This window comes from Salarias fasciatus, chromosome 6, assembly GCF_902148845.1.
Source record: "Salarias fasciatus chromosome 6, fSalaFa1.1, whole genome shotgun sequence".
Lineage (NCBI taxonomy): Eukaryota > Metazoa > Chordata > Actinopteri > Blenniiformes > Blenniidae > Salarias > Salarias fasciatus.
The window spans coordinates 29935733-29949916 of NC_043750.1; the positions used below are offsets into that span (position 1 = coordinate 29935733).

At 44.1% G+C, this 14184-nt stretch overlaps 1 protein-coding gene across 2 annotated transcripts in view; it reads left to right on the forward strand.

Moving 5' to 3' along the window:
- The first annotated feature begins 1117 nt into the window (after positions 1 to 1117).
- Positions 1118 to 14184, forward strand: part of LOC115391086 (docking protein 1-like) — a 14729-nt gene continuing 1662 nt past the window's right edge. The window contains exons 1-7 of one of the 2 annotated variants that reach the window (XR_003931721.1): positions 1118 to 1220; positions 2698 to 2776; positions 5402 to 5529; positions 5613 to 5723; positions 5930 to 5999; positions 7260 to 7432; positions 7914 to 9423. Coding sequence is in view for 1 of the 2 variants with exons in the window: in XM_030095190.1 (XP_029951050.1) it covers positions 1164 to 1220; positions 2698 to 2776; positions 5402 to 5529; positions 5613 to 5723; positions 5930 to 5999; positions 7260 to 7432; positions 7914 to 8690 (1395 nt within the window). In the remaining variant the exon portion in view is untranslated. Of the gene's footprint in view, positions 1221 to 2697; positions 2777 to 5401; positions 5530 to 5612; positions 5724 to 5929; positions 6000 to 7259; positions 7433 to 7913; positions 10075 to 14184 lie in introns of those variants that run through there. The other variant, XM_030095190.1, reaches the window with a different exon arrangement.

A 14184-nucleotide genomic window follows, 5' to 3' on the forward strand; every position in this document is an offset into this window, starting at 1 on the left:
AGGAAAGATCAATGTGAATTCTGTTTCAGACTGCTAATGGTTTAAATCCCTGTCAGTTTTTAAAGTCTGTCTCCTCTGATACTCTCTGCTCTGGACTTTGCTCTTGTATCACCATTAAGTCTGTTCAGGCGACCGATAAAGTGGAGACACTTCCTCGTTTTAATGAACAGGGTCCTCTCCTGAAACAGACTCTCTGACAAACATCAATAGAGACAATTTATCTTTTCCTGTTAGAGATGTTCAGAAAGTTTTAAGGACGCTTGACCCCAAAACTCAGCAAGCCTGGAGTATTTACTTTTTATGACTGACTGTAGTTACAATGACAGAACCAGTTTGTAACATCTTCATATTCGACGTGATGTTATGTCAGATATTCGGAAAATTCCTTGCATTCCCTCAGTCTTGAATAACCATCGGCCAATTTTGAAACTCTAGTTTTCGACGGGGGGGGGGGGGGACAGGCTGGCTTGAAGGGGCCGGGATCCAGCGGCTGCCTGAAGGAGCGAAGCGTGGCGGCTCGAGCTGATGACAGGTGAGTCTTCCACACTGGAGGCTGAGCGGCCAGAGATCCAGCCCACAGAGGGAACAGCTGATCAGTATCACAGGAAACAAGAAAACAAATACATATCCAAGAAACTGAGGCACAGTGTGAGGTAAACTGGCGATGACTGGAAGGAGTGCCAGAGTGTTTACGTTGGGGTTGATGAATCAGGTGTAACTCAGCCTCAAAGTATTTCATTCAGCAAATGGAACAAGCTGAAATAGAACTTCAGACACAGCTATGGATGGAATGGAAGTTAATTGCTGCTGCTAAGATCCTTCTGTCTGTGTGCTCTGTAAAAACTGACAGCCAAACGAGGTTTCATGGACTTATTTTGAATGTGTGCCCTCCTCAGATTCTGGATGTTTCTGACGGTTCACTCACTGTTTCAGTCCAAGGTTTGGTTAACTGTAATGGTGAAAGTACAACGTTATGTCAACAGGAGGGCCGCATGAGTAATGCTGTACAAATGTGTGTGTGTGTGTATGTGTGTGTGTGTGTGTGTGTGTGTGTGTGTGTACCAGGTGAGGCTCATGTTTCAGACACGCCCCGCCCGTTCCTCTCACAGACGTTGTGAACCTGAAGAAGCTGACAGGAGCTGTGAGCAGTTCCTCCTTCAGACATGGACTCTCACATCAAGACCGGGAAGGTTTTCCTGCAGTCACACAAACCTGGAAAAGTGAGTAGCCATTCGCCGCCTTGCTTTGCAGCTGTCAGGTGGACTCTTTGACGCAGAGAGTGGAAGATTACTGATGCTGCTGATGGACAGCGGCACAGAGAAGCTTCAGTCTTTGGACTCCCACAGCTCTGCTGCTTCCAGCTCTTTGCTCCTTGTTTCAAACTGTTTCTGCTGCTCTGAGGGAAAATATCTTTACTGAAACACTGAGAGCAGGAATCTGAATGAACAAGTCGAAACACAGCGACGCATTCCTGCAGTCACTCACATAGAGGTGTGTGTGCGCGTGTGTGCGTGTGTCAGCGGGTGTCAGGAAAAACACATGAAAATAGATTAATAATCACAGATTCAGTTTCACATGCTAAAGACCAAATCACCTGGGCGAACATGTGACTGTATTTACAAACTGCAGCAGGTTCCAGAGGAGTTCTGCATTAGCAGCAAAAAGCAGTAAATGTTGTGTGAAGGTCAGCAGGCAGTTTGTGAAATTTATTATGCAGCTCAAGAGGAAGGCTTTTCAACTTCAGATCAGAAAGAATCACAAGGATGACAGCGCGAAGAAGTGTTCACAGACAGTGGTTTTCAGAAGCGCTCGCGGACGATGACTTTCAAAAGTGGTCACAGACGATGTTTTGAAAAATGTTCACAGACAGTGGTTTACAGACGTGTGAACAGGCGATGGCTTTCAGAAACGCTCTCAGACGATAGTTTTGAAAAACGTTCAGAGATGATGGTTTACAGACGCGTTGACAGACAATGGTTTTCAAAAACATTCACACATGGTGGTTTTCAGAAGCATTAAGAGATGGTGATTTTCTGAAGTGTTTAAAGATGATAGTTTTCATAAGTGTTGACAGACAATGGTTTTCAGAAGGATTCACAGATGGTGGTTTTCAAAAACATTAGCAGACAATGGTTTTCTGAAGTGCCCCCTAAAAATGATCACAGATATTCACAGACAATGATTTTCATAAGAGTTCATAGATGACAGCTTTCAGAAGTGTTCACAGATGATGGTTTTCAGAAGTGATCACGGATGATGACTTTCAGAAGCGTTCAGGCGATGGTTTTGAAAAACGTTCACAGACAATGGTCTACAGAAGCGTGAACAGATGATGGTTTTCACAAACCTTCAAAGGCAATGGCTTTCAAAAACGTTCTCAGATGATAGTTTTGAAAAACATTCAGATTATGATTTTCAGAAGTGTTCACAGATGATAGTTTTTAGAAGAGTTCATAGATTATGTTGTTCTGAATTTTTTTCTCGTTATGGTTTTCACAGACGATTTACAGAAGCATTTACAGACGATAGTTTTCAGAAACGTTTTCAGGCGATGGTTTTCAGAAGCATTCAGACGATGGTTATCTCACACACGTTGGTCTTCACAAGCATTATCAGAAGTGCTAACTGACAACGGTCTTCAGAGTTACTCACAGATGGTGGATTCCTGCTGCCGACTCTGTCTCCTCTCTCTCCCAGAAGTGGAAGCCCGTCCTGTTGTCTGTGTTTCCTGCCAGCAGCAGTGGAGTCGGCCGGCTGGAGATTCAATACTTTGGAGGTACTCAACTTCAGAACATGTCCTGATGTGGGGCTAAACAGCTCCAGCATGTGTTTGGTACAGATTCATCCACATGTTCAGTAAGACTCAAACCTCAGTCAACCTCTGAATGCTGTCAGTGGAAACACATTTTAGAATTTTCTCATTCAACGCCATGATTCCCTCCATTGCTCTTTGTTGGGTATTCCAAATATTTTAAGTGAAACAAAGCCGAGTGGGCTATAGATAGAGCATAAAACTACAATAAACACACACACACACAAAACCCCCAAAACCATGATAGAGTTCAGAATGTCACAATACATGTTTTTTTTTTTAATTTACTTTATTATTTCATCATTTCTGGGTTCTTGAAATTCTCCATTATTTTTTAATTGTTTTTGTTGGTTTCTAAACATTTCCTTCATTTGGTGTTGGTCTTTGTCTTCTTTGTTGTGTTTTTGTTTTTTGTTTTCGGGTTCCTGTCAGGCTGAGTTGCTTTTTTGTCAGCTCGAGTTAGTTTGTGACCTTTTTGTTGAAACACACACACACACGCACGCGCGCAGTACGAGGCCAGCAGCAGAGTGGGGGGAGGTTCGTCGTGCGGTGTCACAGAGCATCAGGGACAAACTGCCCCCTGGTGGCTGCTGGGAGGAGGAGCGGACCTGGATGTGTGTCACGATCAGCACGGGAGCACGAACACGCTGTTACATAAGGTCGACGGCTCCATGATGCACTGCCTCTGCTCCGCTCTCACGTGCCGCACGCTGAGTGAACATCCAACACAGAGCGGAGGTCATGAATAATCCACGCGACAAAAAGTGACATGAAGACTTTCTGAAGTGCAGGGACAAAGACAGGACGAGGAGGTGAGGAAGTGAGGAGGAGGAGGAGGAGGAGGAAGGTGGAGGAGGAGGAGAGGTGATGGGGAGGATGAGGAGAGGAGAAAAGAGGAGATAAAGTGGGGAGGAAGAGGAGGAGAGATTATAATGATGAGGGGGAGATGGGATGAAAACAGGAGGAGAGGAGGAGATGGGAGGGATGTGGCAGAAGGAGAAGAAGAGAGCAGGAGGAGGATTTAATAAAAATGATCTGAGCTGCAGGAATAGATGTGAGGACTTTAGTTACTTCTGAAATAATTCAATGTGAGATAAGAATGACTCGGTGAATATTACAGATTACAGAGTGCAGATTATACAGATCAACAGATTACAGCTCAGTTTCAGTAAACAATCGACGCGCGCGCGCGCGCGCATCACAACTGAAAACAGGTTCAGGTGGAAGTGTTGGTATTTACTGTGAGGATGTCGCCCCCTGGTGGTTACTTTTAAAACCAAATTCAATTAAAAGCCTTTTCAGTATGTTGCAATTCTATTTATATTTCGTCCACAGACTCTTTTACAGACACCCAACAACTTCGTTGTTCTTGGTGCTTCATAAATAAAGAAATCAAACTGAATTGCCTGTGTGAACCGCACATGCACACGTATCATGCAGCATTTATTCTTAATCATTAATCTTTAATCTCCAGTGAACATGAGTCGCTCCTGTGTTGGGGGAGCATCATGTGCAGAGTTCAGACCAGTGTTTTTCCTGAGGGTGTGTGAGCAAACACATCCGCTGCACTCCGCGCTCCCATAACCTAAATCCCACCAGTGCTGACAGCGATACAAAGGCTGGCACAGTGGAGCAGTGATTAGCCCTGTTATCACACATCAGGAAGGCATGCTCCTGTCAGTGATTGGCAGACTGATTGACAGGTTGTGACTGAGGGGTGATGACACTGCTGCTGTTAGCCAGTTGAGCTAGCATTAGCATCACTTATGTTGATACAGCGTGGCTGAGAGTAGCGGCCTGAAGTGAAGCATTAAATATGAATTGGAGTTATTATTTTATTTACTGACACAGTCAGTAAACACAGTGAAGGAACTGCAGCTGGACAACATGTTTTAAGACATGCTCTGTGAATGTCTTAGTATCTCCATATCATGATACATTTATATTAAAAGACAATATCTTGAATAATATCTCAGATAAAAAACAAGCGAAAGGATTTGCTAACGGAGTATTCTCTGTTTATAGTTTATGAATAGGAAACATTGATATTTTCACATCATAAACTGACAGTTAGAATTGCTCATTCCATTAGTGAAACGTGTTGCAACAGATCAAATAATACCAGATATAAATGTGCTGAGATGCCAAACATGCCAACAACCACAGAGAAACAATGAATATTCTGGTAACACTTTACTTGAAGCACCCGGCATAGCACATTATAAGTAGTTATAAACACTCCTAAATGATCACAGCTATACAGCATAGGATTAGGGTTAGGGTTAGGTTCTGATGTTATAAAGCATTGTGATCATTTATGAGTGTTTATAACTATAGTTATACAGTGCTTTAATGTACTTATAATGTGTTATACAGGGGGGCTTCAAGTAAAGTGCTACCAATATTCTCAAATTGTTAAAACAGAAAGTTAAGTTTTTAAAAAAAAGGAACATTGTGCACCTGGAAGACAGCTAACTCAGCATTTATACATTTGTGTTCTGACCATTCTGGTGTCAAATGTTTCTAACTGTGTTGCACATTCATCAGCAGTGTTACTTTGTTGAAATTGGCTTTGCGCCTGTCCAACAGGAGGAGGTGCAGCAGGAGGTGATCACGGCACCAGGAGGCCTCATGGGGAGAAGAAAGTGAAGGTGGTCCGTCTGTCGGAGCTGCTGAGCGTTCTCAGACTGCCTCCTCACGCTGAGGCCTGCCCAGAGGTCAGTCTGAAGAGGAGAAGCAGCCACCCTGCTGCTCCTGCTCCTCCTGCTGCTCCTCCTGCTCAGGTTGTTCTCGTCTGCAGGAGAACATGTCTGCGTTCTGTGTGGAGATGCAGGAGCACACTCTGGTGTTCGCGGCTGAAAAAAAGGATTCAGCGCTCTGGGTGGAAAAACTGTGTCACTGCACATTTCAGGTGGGAATCGAACGCAAACCACACAAACCACTGAGGCCCCATTTACACCACAGTGCTTTCAAAGGAAAACCAAAAACTTTTGTCATGTTTTGGGTGACCGATTACATGACAGCGATGCTTGGAGCCACAGAAATTGCATTTTTTTGGAAACAGCCATAGTACTTATTTACCATGTGTACAATGTACCATGTTTTCCCCTGTTTCAGAAAGGAGGACACAGCTCCTCCAACCAGCTCCACATGGAGGAGAACCAGATCTACGCCTCCTCAGACCGAGGTACATCATTGAAGTGTGTGTGTGTGTGTGTGTGTGTGTGTGTGTGTGTGTGTGTGTGTGTGTGTGTGTGTGTGTGTGTGTGTGTGCCTGCCATTGAGCATCCCCTTGAGTTTTAAGGTTGGGAAAAAAATATTCAATAAACTCATTAATAAATCACATTTGTACCTGTTTGTCCCCACTTGGGGGCAGCAGACACAGCCTGTATTATTGTAGTTTTATTTGAGTTTGTTTGACTCTCAGCCACAAGCTCAAGACCTGTAGCGGAGCCAGAGTGGGGGCAAGGGGGCGGTCGCCCCAGGGCCTACAAGGTCATAGGGCCCCGTTTCATGTGATGTGTTCACATTTACTCGTAAATAAATTATTATAATAAAATGTGCAGTGTGTGCAAGAAGGTATACGCATATGATTGTGGGCTCCAATTTGCCAATTCTTACATTACGACTGTCCATGAATGCATCAGAGCTGTAAGCCAGCGCTGATTGGCTGTGCGGCATAAACAAGTTTTTTCTTTTGCACTTGATCTAAACTCTGAACTCTGAACTTTGGAGGGAAGTTCAGCAGTATGCTAAACACTATGCTAGCCGCTAGCGGTACTACCCAAAACCTGACATCGGAGCCACTGGTGAGTCAGTGAAACCTTCAGAAATATTATCTTTATCAGAATGCTGTGGTCTTAAACACCTGCCTATTTAAATGTGCCTTGTGTTGCTCTCAACTATAAGAGGCCGCAGAGTCTATTTTTTTTCTAATATATTTGAATTCCAAAAGATATACTAGATAGCTGTGTCTATATCTATCTGAATAGATTGTGTAATTTTAGACCAGCTGTGTTCATTTTATATTTAAGCTGTATCAAAGATGGCACAGATTTAGCCAGTGAGTTTTTAATCTGAGTTTTCAGCACCATGGACAGCGGACGCTCTGAGATTGACACCTGTCAGGCTGCATTTGTTTGTGTGTGTGTGTGTGTGTGTGTGTGTGTGTGTGTGTGTGTGTGTGTGTGTGTGTGTGTGCGTGTGTATGTGTGTGTGTGTTTGCGTATGGGTATTTGTTCTTCAGAACAAGTTTGTGAATTAGTGTGTTGTTTGATGGTAGCATGAGGTATTGTTTGAATGGTAAAATTACTATCACAAGGGCCTGTTGAGAATGCTCCACCTCCTCTGTACTGAGACCCATGCTCTGCCTCTGCTCAAGAATCAAACTCATTACAGAGCAAGAACACCTGAAGCTCTGACAGCATCGTATCTTTCCTCTTCCCAGTGGGCGACTTTTGGACAGTGATCCAGAGAACCGAGGCAGCGGCTCGCTGCGGCCTGCAGGGGGCGTACTGGTTGGAGGTAGGACCGGAGGTTCTAAAGCTTAGAGAACCACAGAAGAAGAAAATAGTGAGGGAATGGCCATACGAGTTGCTGCGACGATACGGAAAAGATAAGGTACACACGGTTTCGGACGCACTTTCTGGTTTTTCCACCTCACGTGATCTTTTCTTCTGTTCTTTGGGCACTCAGAACTACGGATACACACAACTTGGAGACATTAGAAATTAAATCTGTCTTCAGGAATCTGGTGTCTCATTCTAAATGTGCATATTTCAACCGTTCAACTGACTAACTAAATACACCACCTGCTGGTACAAACTGGTACTGCAGGACTAAAGCGGCTAGAATAATATGAACAGAACATCTTCATGCTGACTGTGAGACCACATCAGGACTGTTTGGTCTCTGCTGATTTATTTGATTAGAAGTGATTCAAGAAGAACAGTCGTTTTACTTTATAGTTTTTAATCTATTCTTTGACAGGCCTCCTGAAAGTAAGCATCTGGTTCTCTTTAAGGAACCTCCACTGATAGCTATGGAGAAAATTTATATTTTTAAATATCTTCAATTTATGGTGGTTTTTTTTTTTTTCCAGCTAACATTTACCATTGAAGCTGGACGACGATGCGAAACTGGACCGGGAACTTTCACCTTTGAGACACCGCAGGCTGAGAAAATCTTCTCCTTGATTCAGAGCTTCATCAAACGCAAAACCTCATCGCCCCTCCCCCAAGAGGGCGACGGCATCATCATTGCTGTCCCGGTGGAGAATAGGCTGGGGACTCCAGATGGGAATTCGCCTGTGATGGAAGACACTCCAAAAGATTCACTGAAGTCTGCGCCGGCACCCATCACCCTCATGCCCCTCCCATCAGTCCCCACACACGACAGCCCCTCTGCGGGTCGCCGGAATACCCATTTGGATGTCATATACGCTGATCCGGCGGACTGCATCCAGTCGGTTATAAAACGCCAGCCGACCACGGCCCTGTACGTCGACCCAGCCAGCGTGCTTCCACTCAAACCGCCGGGGTCAGCCGTCACCTCCCTCCCCACCGCCCAGCCTCCACCTTTCGGCCTACAGGGGGAACCGATGGACTCGGAGTACTCGGAGGTATACGACAGGGTCAGTCCTAACCGCAGTAATCCTGCCGAGTCCTCGACTGAAGGAACAGCAAGGCGTCCAACGGCAGAGCCAATCTACGACGATCCTATGAGCAACAACGAGGAGCCGGCAAAACAAGCCACGCCCGACCCGTTCAGTCACCTCTATGCTAAAGTCTGCAAAAGAGGACGGTCCCCAAGCCCCAACGCCATAAACTCCGCCCATGATGATGACGATGTCATCTATGAGAACCTCGGCATTATTTGATTGGTTTACTTTGTAGACGAGAAAAAACAGATTCAACTTTCAGAAAAAGAAACATGTAATGTTTTCTTTGAAGTTTTTTTTTTTCTCTCAAATGAAACACAATCAAACCGGAAACCTGAAAAAAAACAGGAAGGACCTTTTCTGGCCTGAAAATACAGAAACATTTCACTCACACATGTCAGAAAGTGTTTTAGTTGTTATTAAGTCTGTTCGCAGTAGTAATCAATTCTAATTGTCTGATGTAACCTCAGCCAACACGTAGATTACAGAGCAGATGTTTTTGTGGGATGGACACATGCCTAAATCTGTCCAACTCTCACATTCACACCTAAATGCAATTTACCAGTTACACTCATATAACCTTCCAGAACCTTAAAGACCACAAGTGTTAAGATAATAGATTTCATTTACCTTGTTTTTTATAGCATGTTTTGTCTCATAAAAAATGGCATGAGTTGGTTCAGAACATCCTATACTTAATAATGATGCCTGGCTTGGTGTTTTTCTACATAAACATAAACATAGTGGAGAGAACTCAGCTCCTCTTTTCTGTCCACTCAGTGTCTGTTTTGGCATGTGTCTGCATGTACGCAGATGATGGTGGAGAAAATAGTACGAAATGTTGTCTGTTAAATCCTGAAGAGATTCCACAGCAAGAAAAGAGAGAGGAGGCTCGTGTGTGTGTGTGTGTGTGTGTGTGTGTGTGTGTGTGTGTGTGTGTGTGTGTGTGTGTGTATGTGTTTGTGTGCATGCGTGTCAGGATGATTGGACTGCATTAATAGCCGGCCTCCATATGGGGGCGTTCTGATTAAAAAAAGCACCTTTCCTGAGATTACTTAACTCAGAGAAACAGAAATGAAAAAAACAAACAAACAGTGGATTAGGTCGAAACAGCCAGCTTCACGTTGAGTCCACATGGGGGCGCTGTAGAAAACCACTGCACAGACACGTGGCGGCACACAGGTAACCTTGTACCTTTACTGGGTACTGTGCTAAAGAACTTTTCTCTGTTGTGTGGAAAATATGTCCATGCAAGGTGGCTTTTATAATATTCCTAATATTTGAAAAGCATCTACTGCTTCAATTATTTCATACATTTTTGTTGAAAATACAATCAAATACAAAAACATTGTGACTGAACATGTGAGCACAGAAAGTTGCTTCACATGAATCATTTAATTTTTTTTTTTGTAAATAACACATTCTATTGTTGGACAGTGATAGGCAGTTCTTGTTATTAAGAGATTTGCTTTTAAAAAAAATGCAGCAATGATAAAACAAGTGGGTTTTGGCATCTTTATTTACCTGTGTTGTTAATAGATACGACTATTCCAGGTTACATGTCTCTGTAAACTGACTTCACAGTATTAAAATGCCCTTTTTTTTGTAACTTTCACTTTCACTCATTTCTTTTTATTCAGATTTCTTCTCAAAATTCCATAACAGAACTTTCCTGCTGCTGTTTCTCATTCTGAAGCTCTTTAGCGTCCCCAGAGGGGGGCCCGCTCCATACTTTGAACACTCCTGCTTGAAACAATTAGAACCACATTGATAAAGGAAAAGAGAGCTGAGGCGAAATAATGACACAAACTCTGAGTTTTCCCTTATTAACAAGTACACAAGTGTATTATTTCATTTTATTTATATATGCAAGCAAGTTTATGTCTTTACAAATAAAAAAGCCACTGTCTGCCCAAGCTGTTGGCACAGATATGTACAAAAATGGAGGAGTGACTCAGATTAAATAACCAGAGTGAAGTACAAAAAGTCCAAAGTACTGTGGAGGAACCAAAGAAATAAAACCAGAAAATTAAAAAAAACAAAGACGCGTCCAACATGTCCGACCGGACACATCACATGGATCAGGGGGTGGGGGTTTTGATCGGGTCCTGATGGACCCATCTGGGACCCCCTCCCTCAGATTCATGTGTTCACGCTGACACGGTGCGGGGGTGAATCCTGCGGCGAGCGCTCTGGATCCTGGAATGATCACGTGATCCGTGTCCAGCTGAGGTCAAAGGTCAGATACAGAGGATGCGGGGCAATTTTGGAGGGGAGGGGGGGGTGTTGGGACTGAAACGAATGAAGAGCAAGCTGCTCACATCCTCTCCCTTATCACCATCAGCGTTAGAATTTACTCTAGCGTTCATACTGCCCCGGAACAGGTATTTAGCCTGGTTAGCACGGGTTAGCGCTCATGTTGGCTCTCTGCAGACTGAGCTGGTGGCTGTTAGCCTCATCTAAATGAAGTCAAGAGTCTCGAGCAATCAGGATTTCACCTGAAAACCACAAATGTTAACTCGAAACGAAGCTGCGAAGGACAATCCTCCTTCAGCTTGATCGCAACTTATACAAGATACATTATTTTCACGTTAATGTGGAGAAAATATGTCAGCTCGGTTTTCTGCACCAAATAGTAGTCAGAAAAAAGTTTCAAATGTCAAACTATCGCCTGAAGGTTCATTCAGCTTTAGCTTAAGTTAATACTGTTTATTGCACAGGTCTCAATAAATACTAGCATGTCTGCTTTAGTTTAGCTTTAGCTGCCATAATCTTGTTTAAACCTGCAGCTTTTTAAAGATGCTATTACAGTTTTATTGTCTTTGTGCTCTGAGTCACTGCTGGTTCACTGTTTAATATAAGTAAGACTTGGCTTTTATAATACAAGCTAATGTTTGTTTCTTTATAAGTTATCTCAGAGGGACAATCGTGAGGAAGGCGAGGTGGAGGAGGAGGAGGATGTGAGCAGAGGTGCGTGCAGGAGGATGGGGGCCAGAGCAATACATTACACCACATCTGCAAATCTGCTTTATTAGGAGAAACAATACAGAACACCATAATCATAGAATCACTTAAGACTTGCAATCATAGATTCATGCACTTGTATGCCGGGAATTGAAGGGGTGGATCTCTCGCCTCGAGTTTTGTCAAACTGCTACAATATATTGCTCTGGTGGTAAACAACTGAGCAAGCAAGCTAGCTTAGCAACACCATTAGCAACAGGAACGGCAATACTGCACACTGAAAGATGGAAAAGAAAAGAAAACAGCAGAACAGCGCCAGTGGAAAAGATTTTTTTGTCTTGTTTTTCATCAATAAATTATGACCATTGAATGCATAACCATGCCACAAACAACAACTAGATTCACTGTCTTTTTTTTTTTAATGTATTATAAGATTATCTTCAATAATAGGAATTCATTCGTTTTCATCATTATTTCTTCAGGTTATAACCAATGCTGCAAGACTATACACAGGTCCCTCAGCGGGATCTCAATGCACTTACACACCAATAAGAAGAGAGAGCTCACGATGGTCAATAAGTGCACAAAAAACTATTTTTTTCTTTTATCTGAGGTTAAAAACACTGACAAGACATCCATTGTCAGGCAATGAAATGATAGAATACTGTTACTGTAAAACTAGACCCTTAAAAATACCAACCGGACGCAGCCGGGACCCCCACCTGACAGGAGGCTCCCTGCAACAGATCCCGTCTCATTCAGCTGCATGCGCACACACTCGCACACAGACACACACTCAGTACTGCTGTTCTGTATGAGACTAAATATTTTAAATATTCATCTGTAAAATTTAACTTTAGAGGCCTTAAATAAAAAAAAACCTCCCATATCAGGTATGAATATCCTGAACAGAGGTTTATTTTTTTTATGAGCCTTGCTGTATATTTATGTGTGTGTGTGTGTGTGTGTGTGTGTTTGTACATGCAGCTGTGTGCAGGGAGCTGCAGGCTCAGGACATTGGGACTGCGCCTCCTCCTGCACCACCCCCTCCTTCTCCCGGCTGCTCCTCCACTGTTTCACATATATGTATATCTTTGTACAGAGTGAGAAGAGCTTCACCTGATGCTCACACACACCCGACAGGAAGGAGAGAGAAAGAAAAAACACACCTCTTCTTTTCTAATTAAATGAGTTCACATTGAAAAAGTTTCAAAGATTTAAAGTTGATAATAAAATAGTGACAATGTTGTTGGTGAAAAGAAAAAGAGCAAAGAATTATGGCTCAGAGTGATGGAGGGTGTGTGTGTGTGTGTGTGTGTGTGTGTGTGTGTGTGTGTGTGTGTGTGTGTGTGTGTGTGTGTCTGGTCATATTGAACCCACTCTGACCGTCTTCAGTCCTGTGGAGGACCTGCGTCCGTCTCTACTGGCAGATAGAGAATCGTCTCCTTTCTGGTTTTCTTCACACAGACTGAACCGACGACACAAACACAGCAAACCGCCGCAAACCTCCGTCAAGCCTGTTCCACACACACTTCCAGGAAACAGCCTTCGAGAAGCAACTTCAGGAAGAGGCTTCTAAAGCAGCAGGGAAACCATGCCAGGTCAGAAGTGTATTTAAAGGCTGCATATGAAGCACGTCTGCCTCGGTGCAGAAGAAGAGCAGAAAGAGCAGAACTGAAGGAAGTCCATCCTCCACCTGCAGCACCGCTCACATCCAAGCTGTTCAGAAAGATCGCCGCTTCACTGATGATCACAAATAAAAGGCAGCGTCCTCCTGCTTCACATCACAGACACCCTCCAAGGTTTTATCACGTCCCAAGTGGCGATGCAGTGAAGACAAACTGTGGACACGCCCACCCTACCAACACACAAGCACCCCGGGAAAACACACACACTCACACACACACACACACACTGAAAATGGCCAGTCTCCAAACTTCTGCCTTCACCTGCTTTCTTCTGCACCGTCACACAACCGAAACCCACAAAACCTGAACTTCAATCAGCGTCGAGTTACTTCAGACAGGATGTAACAGTTAGGACGAGAACAGAATGAATAGGTCGCGTGTGTGTGCGTCTGTGTGTGTGTGTGTGTGTGTGTGCGTGTGTGTGTATATATGTCTGTTGTGTGTGGAATCACAGAAGTACAGAATCATCACATGGAAATGTAAACGTGACAACAACCCCACCCACCCTGTTTGACCCCCCCCCCCCCCCCCCCCGCCCACCCCCTCCCTCGCCCCACCCAGCCCCCCGTGCTAAAATCACATATAAATAATACAGACGATAAAAATGTGGCAAAAATTCTTCCAAAAAGTGAGAAAAAACCTCGTCGAAGAGACGGATGAGAGTAAGACAAAAAGACTTTGTGCTGCTAAGATGTGCTGTTTCACAAGTTTTATACAATCTGAGGGGATTCGGGGAGGGGGTGGGGGTGGGGGTGGGGGGGGCTGCACCACCATGACGCAAATTACAATCCTTCAGACACTTCAGGCAGGAAGCCAGATTCAGATTCATCGATCTGATCTGCTCCAAAGAACCTGCTGGAGGTCAAAACCGGTGCAGCCGGGACCGGGGGCGGGGTCAGAAGGGAGGGGGTGTGGTCAGAGAGGGGAAGGATGGGGTCAGAGAGGGGAAAGGGGAGGGGGAGTTGGCAAAGCTACCCAGTTTTTGCCCCCCAGGCAGACGACGCTCCTCCTGGGGGGCAAATTTCTCTGCAGTACGAGTCATCAGTGGTGCGAAACGACAC